The sequence below is a fragment of the Acromyrmex echinatior genome, chromosome 3 (assembly GCF_024713525.1).
Source record: "Acromyrmex echinatior isolate Ae372 chromosome 3, ASM2471352v2, whole genome shotgun sequence".
Classification (NCBI taxonomy): domain Eukaryota; kingdom Metazoa; phylum Arthropoda; class Insecta; order Hymenoptera; family Formicidae; genus Acromyrmex; species Acromyrmex echinatior.
In genome coordinates this window covers 16628508-16646646 of record NC_141854.1, presented here as the reverse complement: position 1 = coordinate 16646646, position 18139 = coordinate 16628508, and the positions used below count along the sequence as shown (strand labels likewise).

Below are 18139 nucleotides of genomic sequence, written 5' to 3'. Positions count from 1 at the left end.
ACGTTGACTTGATTGTTCGTCATTTTTTTGCGGATTCGTAATTTTACAATATGCAGAATTATGCAACTCGTTATGTAATCATGAATATACCGGGAGACTGTGGTACACAAACGATCGATTCTCTCTATGATCCTGAAGAATTTCCGCAGTTAGCGGAGACAAGCGCAGTCAGGATGATCCTCATTATCCTGTGCATCTTCGCGCTGTCACTTGACAATGACGTAATCGCGTCATTTCGCGTCGACGATGTTATCGTAAGATTTATCGTCAACGCGACGCCCACTCTATTTCCACCTTCGAGAGTATCTCTACATCTATGCATTAACTATGGCAAGATTTTCGTGCATGTTCATGATTTCTATATATATTAATTATTCATTGAAGGGGAAAGGAAGCACTCGAAATTTATAACAATTATTAGCTGTAATTGCAAAAAATACACTAATAGGGAAAGTAGAGAATGCTCTTCTACAGGATGTCCCGAAATTCACGAATCAAAATATTATAACAAGAAAGTTCTCGGAAACAAATCAGTTAAAAAAGTATTTGTTTTTTTAAGTAAAACAGTTTGAAACATATGGATTACGACTAAATGGATGTCTATCTCTGAGTTGCGTATCGATACAATGTTAGTGATGATTCGCATGTGATGACTCGCGATAAGCACCCGTTTCACCGTAATTTACGACCGATAATTTTTGAAATATGTAAATATATAAAAATTTAAAATTTAATTTCATATTTCAAAAATTATCGGTTAGAATGAAAAATGGCAAAAAGTTTTTTTAACTCATTTTTTCCGAGAACTTTCTGGCTGCGCAGTATTTTTATTTGCGAATATCGAGACAGCCTGTAGAATAAATAATAAAAAAGATTCAGTCAGAGTCTAAATACAAGTGTAAATATGAGAACATTATCTCAATAATATTAATTTTGATAAATTTACATACTAACACAAGGCAAATGTCTCAAATTCTCTCTTCTTACCCTTTCCTCTTTCATTAAATCTACAATAAAAAAAAATGATATGTACACAAAAGAGAAAGAGATTCTTGAAGAATAACAATATAAAGATAAACCGTAAGAAAGAAAATCCATCATAAATTGTCTTCTTTTCTATTTTCTTGTTTAATACAAAAGGTCCTTCGTTGAATAAATAGCAATAAGCATATATTTATTCAAGACATTTTATGTTCTTGAAAGATTAAATAAGAAATAGTTATAGACAGTCCTTTCTGACAATTACTTAGATAAATTTTCAATCTTACGAGAATTGGCTTTTCTTTCGCATACAGCACATTTAACTCTATTTGTATTATTTTGTCCACTATTCAGGTAGATTTATCCATTTCCTGATATATCACTGAACGGCATATACATAGATATATTATCTATTTTATTCTTCAACAAAAAGTTACAAGTCTAAATAAAAAATATATTATAAAAATATATTAACTTTTATGTCGGAAATAATAACACATAAAATGCCACAGGACTGATAAGTCAACAAAATTATTTTCAGATCTATATCTTGCTTAATTTTTAGATACTTCCATAAAATCATTCTCTCCTTGTATATATAGTGCAATATCTATCTTTACTTAATATTAATAAAAATAATGCATAAAAAATATTTATTGAAGTTAAATTAAATATAATATCCTTTCGCGCAGATGATACGATCAAATTATCAAGAATATTGTCGAGCAACTACTTAATGCATAATATTCATAACTTCTACGAAGAACTTAATCCGAAGATTTACAATAATTTAGAACATCAAAACCTATATATGTTGAACTTAGATTGTGATTACGCCATTGATATTTTACGACAGGTAACATAATATTTATGTCTATAAATACATATAATATATTATATTATATAATAAAAAAAATTTTCTTTACGTTCGCTGATATCTTGACTGATGAGACAATTTATGTATCTTATATCAATCTTCTAATTTATCATAATCGATCTTATATGAAATGATAGGCACACTCGAAAAAGATGTTCGTCGCTCCGACAAAGTGGTTGCTTTTTAAAAATCAAAAAACGATGACCGACAACGATGATAACGCCAATTTAACTTTTACATATAATGACTCTGTGTTGGAAATTTTCGAGGATTTGGCGATTTATCCTGATAGCGATGTGATCCTCGCGCGAAGATTTGATGGCGATTTTCTCGAATTATTATCCATATATCGACCAAGTTCACAAAAAGGTGTAATATGGGAAAATCGTGGAAACTGGACGATCGAGAATGGTTTGCAAATGAGCACTTTTGATGTGGCTTCAGCACGAAGGAGAAATCTTCAACAGACGGTTCTTAAATCTTCTATCGTGGTATTTTTAAAATATAATCGTCATGCAAGTGTACTTAAATACTAATGAGACGTCAAAGCATTTTGTAAGCAAGCTAATGTAATATGTGTATAATATAACATCTAATATATAACATCTAATATTAGACGAACAGCTAGTACTAGCAATATTCATAATAAATTTAAAAAATGCTATGATGTAGTCTCCATTTTAAGTACCGATGTTCTTTTAACAGAAGAGATATTTTCTTTCAAGAATGATTGTTATTGCACACACAGGTGACGGATCCTAACACCATCAATCATTTGACTGACTTCAAGGATAAATTCATAGATGCTCCCACAAAGACTAATTATCCTTGGATACTGCATTTAGCGAACCGAATGAATGCAACGTGAGTTCAATCTTTGAAATCATACCTATGCCAAAATATTTTGTTAATATGTTTGAAATTCATGCAATGGCGACAATTTGTAACGAATTGTCTTGCTAATTCAAAATTATGAATGCAAGCTTTCAAACAACGTAATAAATTCGAACTAGGGATTAATTAATGAGATTAAAGTGAAGTAATCGAGCGATAATTTCATACGTCAAAAAGAATGATAAATTGTTATGAACTGGAGAACTACATAATCAGACGCATGAGTGGAACGATTAGTTTAATCAAATAAACATTACATATTTATTAATTACCATAACAGACAACTTCCATGATTATTATATAATATGTACTCTTGTTTCTTGGCTTAAAGTCCAAAATTTATTATTAAATCTGTAAATATTGCGACATAATTTTTTTCATCTTTGCTCGTCTATATAATCGTATAAATACTCGCACAAAAGTATTTAATTAAAGATGAAGCAACTTTTTATATGTATGTATCAGTTTCTATATTTTGTATCTCGATCTATTAGCCGATCAATACATCTTTCTTTAATATTAAGAAAAGAATTTCGATAAAAGCTATTAATATTTTTAAATAATCATTTTTGATTAAAAACCGTCATTATTTATTGATTTCATGAACACGGGATGCGATATGTCGAATTTGCGAGTTATGAAATACAGCTCAGCACATACAAATGCTTATATATGTATAATATATAAGTACGTATAATAAATATACACATTTGATATTTATATGTATAGCAATTGTATTCGGTGCTCATTAGCATATTGCGTTAATTGTTGGTTCAAAATTCAATATTTTTGCTTTAGGATAAGTTTCGAAGTCACGAACAGCTGGGGATATCGCGCTGAGAATGGTTCTTGGAGCGGAATGACTGGGATGTTGGAACGGCGTGAAATTGATATCAGCGGTTCTCCCTCATTTCTCATACCGGAACGTATCGATGTTGTGCAATACATCCAATTGTATACACATACGTGGTAAAACGATTATTTATTAAATATTGATTTTCTATGTCTTTCCAAAGGCAATATCTAGGAGAGGCAGGAAATAGTTAAGATTTCAATTAGAGTTTATAATTTAGCTTTTAAATGTGTACTTGATTAAAAAAGATGATTAAACTGCTATTAATATTGACTACTTATTGTTAGTTTTCATTTTATTACACTTATTGATATTTTATATACAAATCTACATAGTTTCCGTTTCGTATTTCGGCGACCTTTACTGTCAACTGTAAGCAACATATTTACTCTGCCTTTTCAACGAAATGTCTGGATAGCAATTGCAGTATTTCTCGTTTTGGTCTTCTGTTTGCTCTGCTTATCCATCAAATGGGAATACGATCGCGGTAGGATGACCGAATCGGCAGCCTACTGGAATCAACTAAATCCCAGCAAGCCAACAATCAGCGATAATCTTCTCATTCTTTTAGGCGCATTTTCTCAGCAAGGTAGATAAAAGTTGTTCAATAATATAATCGTAGACTTGGAATATTACTAAAACGATTCCCAAATCAATTATTCAAGAGGTACCAAATTTTATCTTTTTTTGTGCAAATATGTAAACCAAAACGTTTATTATATTTTACGATGGATTTATTTTCATTTCATTCCACGTGAAATTTATAAAATTACTGTATTCTATGTATAAACTTTGTAGGATATTGGTATGAACCCTACAGAGTTTCGTCTCGAATTGTTACTCTTATGTTATTACTGGCCTCGATGAGTCTATATGCGGCTTATACAGCAAATATCGTGAGTTTGCTGCAGTCTACTACAGATTCTATCAAAACTCTTCGGGATCTCTTAAACAGTCCTTTAAAGCTGGGCGTGCAGGATGTAGTATATAATAGACATTATTTTAAGGTCGGTAAATAAAAAATCGCGGAAATTAATAATAAAAAAAATCTTATATAATAATTATAATTATATATTATAATTATATTATTTATTGTTAAATACTACTTTTATTACGGCGTAAAAATTATTAACATACAGCAAAGATACAAAAATAGATTACAAAAATAGATAAGCTTTTTGTGGGATGACAGTCTGTCCAAGATCCCATTAGGAAGACAATAGTAGAACAACGAATTGAACCGAAAGGAAGCAAATCTAACTGGATGTCTATAGAAGAAGGTGTACGTCGCGTAAGAAACGAACTCTTCGCATTTCATGGTGAAATTGGTTCAATTTACCAACTGACGCAAGACACGTATTTGGAGGAGGAGAAGTGTGGTTTGACCGAAATTGATTTCCTAAATGTTGTGTATCCGCTGATTATGATACAAAAGCAATCACCTTACTTAGAAATAATAAAAAATGGGTAAATTTAATTATCTTCATGGAGTTTTCAAATCTTTAAATTTCGCTATAAAATTTCATGAAAATTTAAAGTCTAACGTAAAAATATCATCTAATTTTAAAAACAGATGACACATTATTCCTATAAGCATGAACCAATAATTATCTCATGATATAATAATTCTCGGAACGTTCGGCTCAGGAATTATGTTTTTAGAGCTCTAAAATTGCGAGAATATGGACTCAAATATCACGAGGAATATCACTTATATACGAGAAAACCAGTATGTTCGAGTCAAACTAGTTTCATCACTATCGGTTTCACAGAATGCTACTTCGCGCTGGTCATAATGGGCTACGGAATACTTTTTTCTGTAATCATATTTGCGTTCGAGTTATTGTGGCATAAGAGGTAAGATTGAAAGGGATGCTGGAGCGATAGAATTTATCGACACATTGTAGACGTACGTTGTGAACATCTCTGAATTGGCTGAACAGAATAAAAAAATCCTTTTATGAAATTAAAATAGATGCAAAATAAGGAAATGGGACACTTGATTTTATACTAAAAATGGAAAAAAGATTTAAAAGCTTACATTTTTTAGATAGTAGAATTGTCATTTGATTTAGATATTTTCTTAACATAAAAGTTCTATAGCTCGTATGAACAAAATGATGTGATATCATTTGTCACATTACATTAAACGAACAATATTGAGTTTATGAAATTAATTATTAAAAGCCTAAAAAGAAAGATTCTCACTCAATTGCAATTTACTCAACATATGTATGCTGAGCGAAGATTCAGAATAGTAAGAGCAGTAATTATAAATACGTGTAGCAATAGATGCTAGAGAGAGATGGTGTTGCAAATTGTTAGATAAAGATAGACAGAGAATATATTGAATAAAATATACATATACGTGCACACACACTTGTGCTTGTATAACGCAGCAATGTCTGTGCTACGATATGTCTGAATTAAAATGATTATGCAGGAAAGGAAACTGACATTTTTAATTCAAAATTTAAAAAGTCTATACTGTCGACAATAATCAAGTTCGATCATTGCTTCAACATTCTCTTATAAGAAACTGTGTTACCATACCTTGCGCTATTTTATTTTTCCTCGTTATTATATTTTTCCTTAGACAAACTATGCATGCAATAAAAGAAGTGTCAAACGCAGAAATCAACATTGTGGAATATCTTGAGTAAGTGCCTGCTAAGAAATGTATATTACTTCGAATGAAATTCAGAAATATCTGATTTTCCTCAGCTTTCTGTTGCACTACATTAAATCTAATTATAAACTTCATAAAAATCTTGATTAGAGATTCTTACTATTTTGTTAGATGTTTGTGTCCTTTAGTAATAAATGTGACTTATCGATATCATTTTAATATGTCATTTAATTTGATGTAAAATTATGAAACAAATACTCCTTTAATGAGTTTTCAATAATCCTTTTTATGTAGAAACACTGTTGAAATAGATTATTTATAAAATAAATGCGTACAATGTGATTAATAAACAAGCTTCCTTTATGATTGATTTACGTATACAGTTTAAAATTATTATGCTTACATAGTATAATAAATAAATCTTACGAGCTATTATTGCAAATAACTAAAATTAGCTATGATATGGCTAATGATATATAGGGATTGTTATCCATACAGCACAGATCTCCAAGGAAATAATTCTATAGCAACATCCATTAAGTCGAAACATATTAAAAGCAGACGTATATTAAATTTATTAAACCCGATTCAAATATTCTTTATTAATTCAAAAGGATAACAAAATATATATATATATAATACATTAATTATAAAAAAATTCACACGGATGATTTTATATTCTTTTCAGTTGTAAGTCTTTTAAATTTCCTAACTTCTATCACGTATGTCATATTTAATTACATATTTATTTCATCTTAAATGCAGAACGTGAACATGTAATACATTTGAAAAGAATATATATTTTGACTGTACGCTATTGTATATACATAAATAAATGAGGATTAAACACGTGCTGGTAAGAAGTGCTCATAGTAATTCTTCGTGAAGTCTACCATGAGATCCAGAGTGCACTCAGGCAGCTCTTCGATACATGTGGCTGGACTGCCAGCGAAACGAGTAAAGGACGGTACAATTGTTTCTGGTGGTACGACTGCACCATCCTCAATGTAGCAACAGTCCTTCAGAACGGACCGCCTGCCCTATAGCGAGACAATTACGATTGATGATGAAAAAATTGTACTATACTCACTCAATTTGGCAGGTAAAAGTTATTATACGTACAATTATAGCATTCTTTCCAATGTAAACATAAGAACCAACCAATGCTGCGTTCACAACTGCTCGTTCTCCCACAAATACATGATTTCCCATTGTTAGAGGAAAAAAGGCAACCCTAAGCAAGATTTATCACTTCAAAATTTAGTATTTAGCATAATTGTCTCTTTCGTTTGCAAGCTGCCAGTCTCATATTAAAATTAATATCCATTATAACTATCAATATAGCTTACACTAATATAGTAAAGAACTTTACTTACCCTCTGCTGAATTTCTTGAAAGGCGGCCGGATGACAGCATTCTTGCTAATAATACAGTAGCGACCCGTTCTAACATTGGCCAGATCGCCTCTAATGATAGCGTCAGATTGCACTATTACTTTTCCATGTAGCACAATATTTTGCGAGCCACACAATACGGTCAGCCTGCTCACCTTATTTCCAGAGGCCTGGAAAATAGCGAAAAAGTGAGGTTACGTATCACGTTCTGAATATCTGGATACGAAACGTTAAATGATTAAATTTGTTAAATCGTTTTTATAGCATCTGTCTCTTAACAACAAATGCTACGACGTTATAATATTCCTTCTTAATTATAAATATAAACGTCTTATTAATGTCGCATGCTTTAGTTCCTTTGATTATTACCGTTTCAACATATTCAGCTTTGTTGTAATAAATATCTTGAGGCTCCATCCTAAAGTATCTTCTTCCTACACAGTTGTGTTACTTAATTCAATTCAAAATATTAATGACAATGCTCCGATTAAATGTCATTCTTCTGAATATAATCTAAAGGAGATAACTAAACATTTCAGAAGTGATCAGCTGACGAGTAGAATGCATGTCGCCATCTACTGACAGATCTGTGCATTGTTTTCTATCACGAGATAAGATCGTCGTGAATTCAATTCTCAACTGATATTACGAAGTCATCTTGTTACGAAATATTTCTATAAACAGCATAATAAAAAAATACTACGAAACAATGCTAATGTACAAATGTGTTTTGCTTATTTTGCTAATGCACTAAAAAAACTTTGATAATTAAAATTAATGTATTTATTCTTGCAGCAAAATAATTTGTAGTTTTAGCAAAATTATATTGGCAAATAACAATTAGTATTCTTAATAAACTTTTTTGTAGTTTACATAATTAGTGATAGATTTTGTTACAAGCAAAATTTACTAGCAATTATAATTATTTTTCGTTTCGTTAGAATAATATAAAATTAGTGTGCCTTAATAACATATAATTTAAATTTTTCTATTGAAGTTAAATGTAAAAATCATATCTAAAGTGAAAATATGGAATATTGAATTTTATTTTTGTAATATTCCTTTAGAATTATTAGAATTATTTTTTAATATCGATTTTACTTCTCTTTTATGTAACAATAAATATAATAAATATTAAATAAAAATGTAATTATTATTTTTATTTATAATTAGCGTAAAAAATATATGTATGAACATCTCTTGTGAATTTGTCATATACTATTTTTTTGTAAATTTTAATAATAAATTTCCTGCATAATTGACATCCTAATACAGCATGTAAAATGTAGACCTAATGGAGAATATCGTCGTCTCTCATGAATTATTATTAGTAAGAAGAGAATCATAAATCGTTCATAAATCTTATTTATCCTATATTACAGATAAACTGATAATTCCGAATATGTGAAATGTGCATATAATCGAGAATATTAATAGAACATGTTGGAATGTATGATATTGTATCAATGATTATACATGATACTATCGGATTCATATATATGATTGATAAAGAGAAGAAGCTCTCTTGCCTCACACATACTAATATTAACTTATCACGCAAGCTGTCAACAAAACTTATCAAGCAATTATTTTGTAGAAGAATTTTCTTTTGACAAGACAAAAGTCCGAAAGCATGATCACCGACGTATGTTACCTTACAATTAATATCACGAAAATTAAAGGGAAGCTACAAACACACATTGAAGACAGATAAACGTGGAAGTTGTTCAAAATAAATTATGATCTTTTAAATCTCGTCCGGATCAACATAACTTGTAGTACAAGTCGCAATAAATTCGTTTAATCTAATAATTTTACGAGTTTCTCTCTCGAGCTTGTTATATTTTATAGTTTTACTTACTATTGTGCGCTACACACAGCACATAGGTACGAATAATTAAAAAATAAGATAGTATTTATAATATTATACAGATTTACATGAAGTTATATTTATATTACTGCGTTATAATTTGTTTAAAAAGAAGAGATATTAATATAAATCTTGTTCCTAACATAAAATTACGCATGTAAACAGAATCGATGTGTCAATATTTAAAATTAAACACTATTTCCACTTTTATTGTATCAAATTTTCTTATGTAACAATATAAGCAATGATAAAAATTGTTTATGTCGTGGACGCAAGAAAAATTTCGTCGGTAAAGTACGCAGAAATGTAAGAAGAATGTCATAAAAATTATATTGTGTGATAGTAGAGTCCGCAAAATCTCAGCTGCGGTTTTTCACACACAAAATATAATGCAGACTCTGAGTTTCTTGCAGCGGGATTTCTTGCACTGTCATTACTCAAATTGTGCTTTAAATAATTATATTGTGAGTATAATTATTCCCGAAAGGCAATCCCCGAAAGGAAATCGAGAGAACGATGAAATCCTAAAACCACATGTTTCGAAGCTATATTAGAGAAAACCGCGGGCTATACATTAATTGTATTAACGTAGCGTCTGTCACGAATGCTAAATATTTTACGTACGATAATATTCCACTCATTACACCGATTGTCTCTGCGTCCTTTTTTCGCGAGCTACATACTGCATCAATGTAGCGTCCGTCACGAACATTAAATATTTTATGTGCGACAATAATCGACTTATTGTACCTATTTCCCTTTTTATTACGTTTTTATTTTGTTTTGGATTCATAAGCGATTTTCTTATAAATGGGAATATCCCAACTCGACAATACGCAAAAAGATTACTGTTATAACGGATGTATAATCGATACTATCGACAATCCTGAAGGGATCTATTTGCAATCGCTTAACGAATACAAAAGCGATTGGAATGTTTTTTGTCGTTCTATGCATCCTTGCAGTGTCGCTCGACACTACATTCTCTCGTCGGATCGACGATGTGATTCTACAATTTATCGTCGATGCGACGCCCATTTTATTTTCGCCATCAAGGATATTTCTATATTCGTGCATCAGCTATGGCAAGATTTTCGAATTTATAATTTACGTTTCGAGACTGTTGAAAATATGACGATTAAAAGAATAAAACTAATCATAAATTTTGAAGTAAACATTAAGAAAGAGAAAAATTTTTAAATTTAAATTTATAACGTTATATAAACTATCATATTACTGTGAATTTTATTAATTTTGGAATAAAATATCGTTATACCACTCTAAATTATGATGATTTTAATTTACATAAAAAGGCACCTGGGAAAAAATGTTTTACATATATAATAAAATTATATAAAATTATATATAATTATATAAAAAATTGACATATTTTATATACAATTATATATAATTATATGTCCATAAATATAACATTTTTTCCCGGGCGTACAAAAATATCTCAAGAATTTTAATTGGTTCTATACTCTTTTCTTTTTCTCAGATGATACGATTAAATTATCAAGGGAAATGTCGAATCATTATTTGGCACATTGCATTCATAACTTTGTCGATCTTAAAGAAAGAATTTATAACAATTTGGAGCATCAGAATCTGTATGTGCTAGATCTGAATTGTGATTATGCTATAAAAATTTTACGACAGGTAGGTGTCGAACATCGTTGCAAGTAAGATGCGAGCACAAATATAATACACAATTTTTGTAAAAACCTACAACTTATTTAAAAAAAAAAAATTTTTTTTCCAATAGTTTTATTTGTACTCATAATAATTTATATCAATAATTCTAGCCACTTTAAAAATACAACGTTTATTCATGATTGCACAATTCAGTATTGATTACAATCCATTGTCAATAAAAGAGAAGTCATTAATGTTCATGGACTGATGGCATATATGAGTTAGGGAATTTTTTTATCATTCGTTTAAATCAATTAATTATTCATCTGATCATTACGCGATAGGCACATTCGAAGAAAATGTTCATCGCCCCGATGAAGTGGCTGCTTCTTCAGGATCGAAGAATGTTGATCGATAACGCCAACATAACTTTTACATATGATAACTTAGAGATCTTTGAAGATTTAGCTATCTATCCTGACAGTGATGTGGTATTTGTTCGAAGATTCGATAGTGATTTTCTTCAACTGACATCAGTATATCGACCGAGTCCACAACGAACAGTAATATGGGAAAATCGCGGAAACTGGACAATCAAAAACGGTTTACAAATGAGTACTTTCGACGTGGCTTCGGCAAGAAGAAGGAATCTTCAGCAGTCACATCTTAAGTCTTGTCTCGTGGTACTTTGAACACGTATTCATACACTTACTGTGCAATGAAACATATTTATTACATCAATGATATATGATATTTCAATTACAAGCATTTAATAATAGTGTACCCTACTTTTTTATTTTATCATAAAATAAAAAAAATAACGCCACAATTTAATTTATATGTTTAGTTTTAGATATTCAAAATTTTTTGCATATAGAAATACATTTTTTCATCTTTGCAGATGACAAATCCTGACACGATCAATCACTTAACTGATTTTAAATATAATATGATAGATCCTATAACAAAGGTGAATTATATCTGGATACTTCATTTAGTAAATCGGATGAACGCAACGTGAGTTTTGTTTTTTGACAGTAAAATACACTGATATCGTTAAAATGCTTATGAAGAAAATTTTTGAAGAATAAAAAAGCGGTTTGTCAATTACTTTATAAATTTAATGATCTTAAATGCAAGCTTAAAATGATAATAAAGCTATTATAAAAACATGATTATTAATTTAGAGTGATCACGCAATTATACAATATATGATAAAATCATTTTCGTTTAGATTATAATTAGATTATAATTAGCGTACGAATGGAGCCGATTAATTTAATTATATAAGTGTCATGCGCTTTATCAGGAAAAATAAAATGTAAAATCTGACATTATCGAACGTCGAACGCGAGGAAGTATCTTGTTCTTTCATTTTATAGAATAAGTTTTGATATTTCCAACAACTGGGGACGTAATAATAATGGATCCTGGGACGGGATGATCGGGATGCTGCAACGACATGAAATTGACATTGGCGGCACTTCTATGTACATGATGGCGAATCGCATTCATATATTAGAATACATTCAATTATATACACGCACTGGGTAAAATAACACTTAAAATCTAATTAATCGAAACTTTGATTGCTCTATTATATTATATAATTATTCAAACAAATTTATTAAAATTTAATATATAATATTTTTTAATGTAGCTATGTATAATAATTATATTAATAAAATAATATTATATTATGCTCAATTAAATAAAACAATTACAACTAATATGTAAAAGGCTACGAGCAAAAAGCTAGATATTGTTGTTAATATTAAATAATCTATTCAAACAGATGTTTCGACCATTCGAGTCATTTTCAATAAACAATTTACAAGAAAGTTACATTTCGAAGTTCGAACGCAAATTACCCTAATGATGCTTCTAAATTCTGTTAATTACAATTTATTGTAATATATTATCTACATATTTGAAGCTCCAATTTCAACAAAAAATTTTTCATATTATTTATTTGATTAGCATATCATCTCAATTAAATGGATCTATAAATTCAGATTTTATATCAAAATTAATACGTAATTTATTAACAATATTGTTAACATTATAATATTAATATTTTTTCTAGCGTATCTATATGTTTTCTATTGTTTTTCTAATGTTTCTTATCTTTATTTCTTAGTATTAACTACGTTTACATCGTGTGCTTAGTCCTACGATGTGTCTTTGTTTAACCTACAGAATAAACAAAGACACTTATTGTATAAATCGCGGATTAAGCCCACAATGTAAAGTTTACATTGTAAACGTAGCCAATATTATTTGTCAGAATCTAATATATATAATATTAATAATACTAATAATATATAATACTAATATTGACGTAACACATAAATTTTGTGCAGTTTGTGTTTCGTGTTCCGACGACCATTATTGTCGACCATAAAAAACATCTTCACCTTACCCTTTCAAAGAAATGTCTGGATAGCAACCGGCATATTCCTTGTTCTTGTCTTTTGCTTGCTATACATGTCTATGAAATGGGAACACTATCGAGGTACTTCGAAAAAATCAGCAGCTTACTGGAATCAATTAAATATTAGCAAACCAACAATCATCGATAATCTTCTCGTCATTTTAGGTGCATTTGCGCAACAAGGTATAATGTAAAAGCTTTCTTATAAATCTTAACTTGTAAATAAAAATATTCAAAAAATAAATTTGTAAAAGAATATAGTAGAAGTTTTTTATTTTTATTTTATCTATTATTATATAGAATTATTAGAACTTATATGTACATATTCTGGAATTGCTCCTCAATTTCCACTCTCATTTTGAGTGAAATAAAACCTTTAATATTTTCTGTTTTTTGTTCTTCTTTTCATTAATGATCACGTAATTATGCGATTAAAAATCTGGACGAGAGAAATATGAGGATTCAAATTTATATTGAAAGAGTTACTTTAGAGTAGTGATACGCAACCTGCAATCCATCAGTTCACAGTCGAAAATATAAAATTATATTTTCTATTTTACGCAAATTTAAAATGCATTTAAAAATATCTTTAAGATACAACAAGTAAGTTTAATGCCTTTTACAGTCGAAACTGGATCTTAGATGCTTTTTAAATAATTTCTATTTGAATTTATATACTAAATATGTAATATTTGAACTGTGCGCCAAAATAATTTTTCGAACTTATAAATGTAATCAAATTATATACTATAGTAATATCGCAAATTAAATTGATAGCATTTATAAGTTTGAAAAACTTATTTTGGCGCGCAGTTCAATTAACTACAAATTTAGTACATAAATTCACATAGAAATTATTTAAAAAGTATTTAAAATCCAGTTTTGACCATAATAGGCATTAAACTTTTATTACGTATTACACACATACACTCTTAATAAATCGTTTGTTATTGTATATTTTTAAGAATTTAATATTTAACAATGTAATTTATATTACATAAATGTATGACATATTTGTAAAGTAGGTATTTGATTTTTAAATAATCTTGATTTTTTGTTTCTTTATTGATGAGATAAAATTTAAAATTAATCGTTTTGGTTATTTTTTTTGCGCAAAATGTACGGTCGTGTAATAATATCATTTTATTGCTGTCCGGTGACGTCAGGTGTCATCCGGCGTCATAAAATATATAATAATATATACACATATACGTATATATACCTACAAATATTGAAAATAGCTTTTTTAAGACAAATTGCGTAACACTGCTTTAAAAAAATAACGATGTATTTGAAGTATTTATGAGAGCTAAAAATAGAGAAATTTTATTGCTTCCGTACATTTGTAGGATATTCATATGAGCCATATAGAATCCCATCTCGAATCGTCACTCTTATGTTATTACTGACTTCGCTGAGCCTTTATGCAGCTTATACGGCGAATATAGTGGCTCTCTTGCAAACTACCACGGACTCGATCAAAACCCTTTCCGGTCTCTTGCATAGCCCGTTAACTTTAGGAGTACAAGATATAGTATTTAATCGAAATTATTTCAAGGTAGATAATTGTTTTAAAACAAAATTATACAACAAATGATTATATTGACAAAAATAATTTTATTTTTTTTTAAATATAGACTTTTCAAGACCCCATCAGAAAAGCGATTGTGGAGCAGAAGGTTGAACCAAAAGGGCACAAACCGAACTGGATGAGTCTCGAAGAAGGAGTACGTCGTATAAGAAATGAACCTTTTGCATTTCATGGTATACGAAGTCCGATGTATCACATTATGCAGAACACATACCAGGAAGAAGAGAAATGTGGCCTGACTGAGATCGATTATTTGAATGAGATCTACCCGGTTATTGCAATTGCGAAAAAATCACCTTATTTAGAGATAATAAAAAATGGGTAAGTTTATGTCAATTTTTCATATACATCGCACTTTTGAATGCGAATTAATTCGAACAAATTAAAGTTTAATATGAGAATTTTTGTCAAAAACGCATGCTTTGCTTCAAGTTTATACAGTAGTTTCTACTGTATAATCATAATGCATATCAAGAATTAATATATAATATGGCGCACAGACTGTCATAATATTAGATTATCTTATTAAAATTATACTTGTGGAATATATGCAGCTTTTTTAACTGTGAGCAAATACTGTATTTCGTTAACCATAAGTAATATCACATACATCAATTTGTGAAATACAGGATGGTACACAAAATATCATTTCATTTGCTTTGCATAATATATTTTTTTAACAAAATTTATACATAATTGATATAGAATTAATTATCAAAGTCCAAAAAATTTCTAATTAATATTTTCATATATAACATTTATCATTTTTTAAATGTTGATCTTTCAATCGCCTAAGAGTAATTTTGTATAAAAAAATAAGCTCGAAGAAGATTGCGTTGCATTTGTATAAAATACCAGATAAATTCCAATAGTATTATAGTACTTGAGAGAAGCATTTTCAGAGCTTTGAAACTGCGAGAATATGGGCTCATGTATCGCGACGAGTATCGCATATACATAAAAAAACCGACTTGCTCGAGTCAGACTGGCTTCATCACCATCGGTTTTACGGAATGCTATTTTGCGATAATCACGATGGGCTACGGAGCGTTATTTAGCATAATTATATTTACCCTCGAATTGTTATGGCACAAAAGGTAATATTAAAAAAAAAACTCTTTTATACATGCAATTACTCTTAATCTTTTACAGACAAAGTATGAATACGCCAGAAGAGACAGTTCCAACTATGGTAGAAGAAAGGAAATCTGGAATCATCGACGCGTGCGAGTACAATAAATTAAATTATTGCGAGAAAAATGTGTATTCATTTGGCAAAATTTAAAAGAATTAAAACTTTCTAAATATCTGCTGATGTAGCAAGCAAATTAACTTGATTACTTTGCAGATTCTTTCCGCGAACGGAGAAAAGTCGGTAGTCAATATTAATTTAGCGCACATATTATTGTAATATAACATATTATGGTAATTAGTAGTAAAAATTGATAGATGTGAAAAAATGTGGACGTAATTTTATTTATTAAAAAGAAAGCTGATCCTTCAAAATTTTCTCAACGTGTACTATAATGATATTGACATTGCAGCTATTTCAATTTCGAAGGAAATTTGCGTCTTTGCTGAAGTTGACTAATAAAGAGAACTGCACTTATATACAATTAATACATATTTTTAATAAAGATTATTACATATATGTATTATATATAATAGCGTTTCTATTCTTTTTATACCCATATAGCACAGAAAGATTGCAGAAACATTGCAGAATAATTTCACTGAAATATTGTAATATTGCAAACGTTGCAAAATTCCAACAATGTTAAGATGTCCGCTTTTTTATATTGCAACAAAACGTTCCAGCAATATTGCAATATAATGTATTTGGATAAATTTTTTACGAAGACTCTAAAATGAGAACTATTTCTATACATATATCTTACTTTAATTTTTCTACAAATCGCATTTCTAGTGATATGTGGTTTCCAAAAGCAATTTTTTATGATAAAACCATAAAATATTAATAATTAATTTCCAATAAATATAGTATTAATTCTGAGGGATAAATTTATTCGTAAGGATAAAGTGTTCCGACAAACTACACGCACACACACACACACACACACACACACACACACACATTATCCACATTAATATAATACAGTCGCTTAGTAGTAAGTTAATCATGGATTAAGTTAATCACAGTGATTCTTTTTAAGTCATCGTAGACATTTTTCATGAAAAATAATTCTAATAAAATGTGTATTAATTTATAATAAAAAAAACCTAGTGCCGTGTTTAAAATACAATGTGATTATGTTATAAAATTACAAAATACTATTATATTAACATATATGTTTTAAATTTAATTATGCATTTTCTCAATTCATTCTATTTTGTATGACAAATCCCTATGTCTACTTTTCCAACAATTTCATTTCAATTACCACGAATTTATTAACTGTTACATATACAAATAATATTTTGTTTAAATTTTTAAAGCAGATGGAAATCTATCATTCCAACTGTTGTCATTTAGAAATCGAATACTGTAGTGACATCTGCTGACAAGATATTATACCAATTTACGCAATAAAAAAATATGATTACGTGCGAATATACAGAGTGAATCAGAGTCGTTGAACCAGCTTTTTATCTTATAAGAAAATAATTGACTGTACACGTTGTAATTCAATTTGGTATGAAGTCGCTAATTTTCTCATAAGGTAAAAAGTTGATTCAACGACTCTGATTCACCCTATATGAATCCTGCGAATTTAAAATTTTTAGCTGGATATATGGCAGATATATTATTGATAAATACGACAAATGTACTAATCGTGATTTATATATTTGAATTAAATAATGCATACTTTATTTATATCGTATATACACAGTTTTTGTGTAATAAAATCTATAAAGATAAACTTTATGTTTTATTGTGTATAAAATCTTTTTTCCACCTACCAAAAAATTAGTTATTAAATATACGATAATGTTTATACAAATATGAGCCTGTTAAA

The 18139-nt window shown here is 29.2% G+C and overlaps 3 protein-coding genes across 8 annotated transcripts; 2 read left to right on the top strand and 1 right to left on the bottom strand.

The window, feature by feature from the left end:
- Nucleotides 1-65: 65 nt before the first annotated feature.
- LOC105150919 (ionotropic receptor 84a) lies at nt 66-6447 on the top strand. 4 transcript variants are annotated; one of them, XM_087404901.1, is made up of 10 exons: nt 66-330; nt 1674-1837; nt 1996-2328; nt 2607-2722; nt 3551-3721; nt 3941-4194; nt 4404-4612; nt 4798-5072; nt 5253-5462; nt 6202-6447. In XM_087404901.1, exons 1-10 carry the CDS (start codon nt 81-83, stop codon nt 6266-6268), a joined length of 2049 nt encoding a protein of 682 aa, XP_087261027.1. In that variant the 5' UTR covers nt 66-80; the 3' UTR covers nt 6269-6447. The 4 variants fall into 4 exon arrangements, with proteins under 4 accessions (XP_087261027.1, XP_087261028.1, XP_087261025.1 ...); XM_087404902.1 differs by having other exon boundaries at nt 1996-2349; nt 4404-4501; XM_087404899.1 differs by having other exon boundaries at nt 1996-2349.
- Nucleotides 6448-6576: 129 nt separating this feature from the next.
- On the bottom strand, nt 6577-8213 carry LOC105150930 (Dynactin 5, p25 subunit). The gene is made up of 4 exons (XM_011064318.2): nt 7998-8213; nt 7611-7798; nt 7357-7468; nt 6577-7274 (listed from the first exon to the last, which is right to left on the bottom strand). Exons 1-4 carry the CDS (start codon nt 8043-8045, stop codon nt 7077-7079), a joined length of 546 nt encoding a protein of 181 aa, XP_011062620.1. The 5' UTR covers nt 8046-8213; the 3' UTR covers nt 6577-7076.
- A 2066-nt stretch (nt 8214-10279) lies between these two features.
- Nucleotides 10280-16621, top strand: LOC105151597 (ionotropic receptor 84a). 3 transcript variants are annotated; one of them, XM_087404068.1, is made up of 10 exons: nt 10280-10583; nt 11000-11160; nt 11481-11819; nt 12038-12153; nt 12519-12686; nt 13500-13753; nt 14920-15128; nt 15208-15482; nt 16055-16258; nt 16314-16621. In XM_087404068.1, exons 1-10 carry the CDS (start codon nt 10433-10435, stop codon nt 16444-16446), a joined length of 2010 nt encoding a protein of 669 aa, XP_087260194.1. In that variant the 5' UTR covers nt 10280-10432; the 3' UTR covers nt 16447-16621. The 3 variants fall into 3 exon arrangements, with proteins under 3 accessions (XP_087260194.1, XP_087260196.1, XP_011063704.2); XM_011065402.2 differs by having other exon boundaries at nt 10282-10583; nt 16064-16258; XM_087404070.1 differs by lacking the exon at nt 16055-16258 and having other exon boundaries at nt 10281-10583.
- Nucleotides 16622-18139: the final 1518 nt, after the last annotated feature.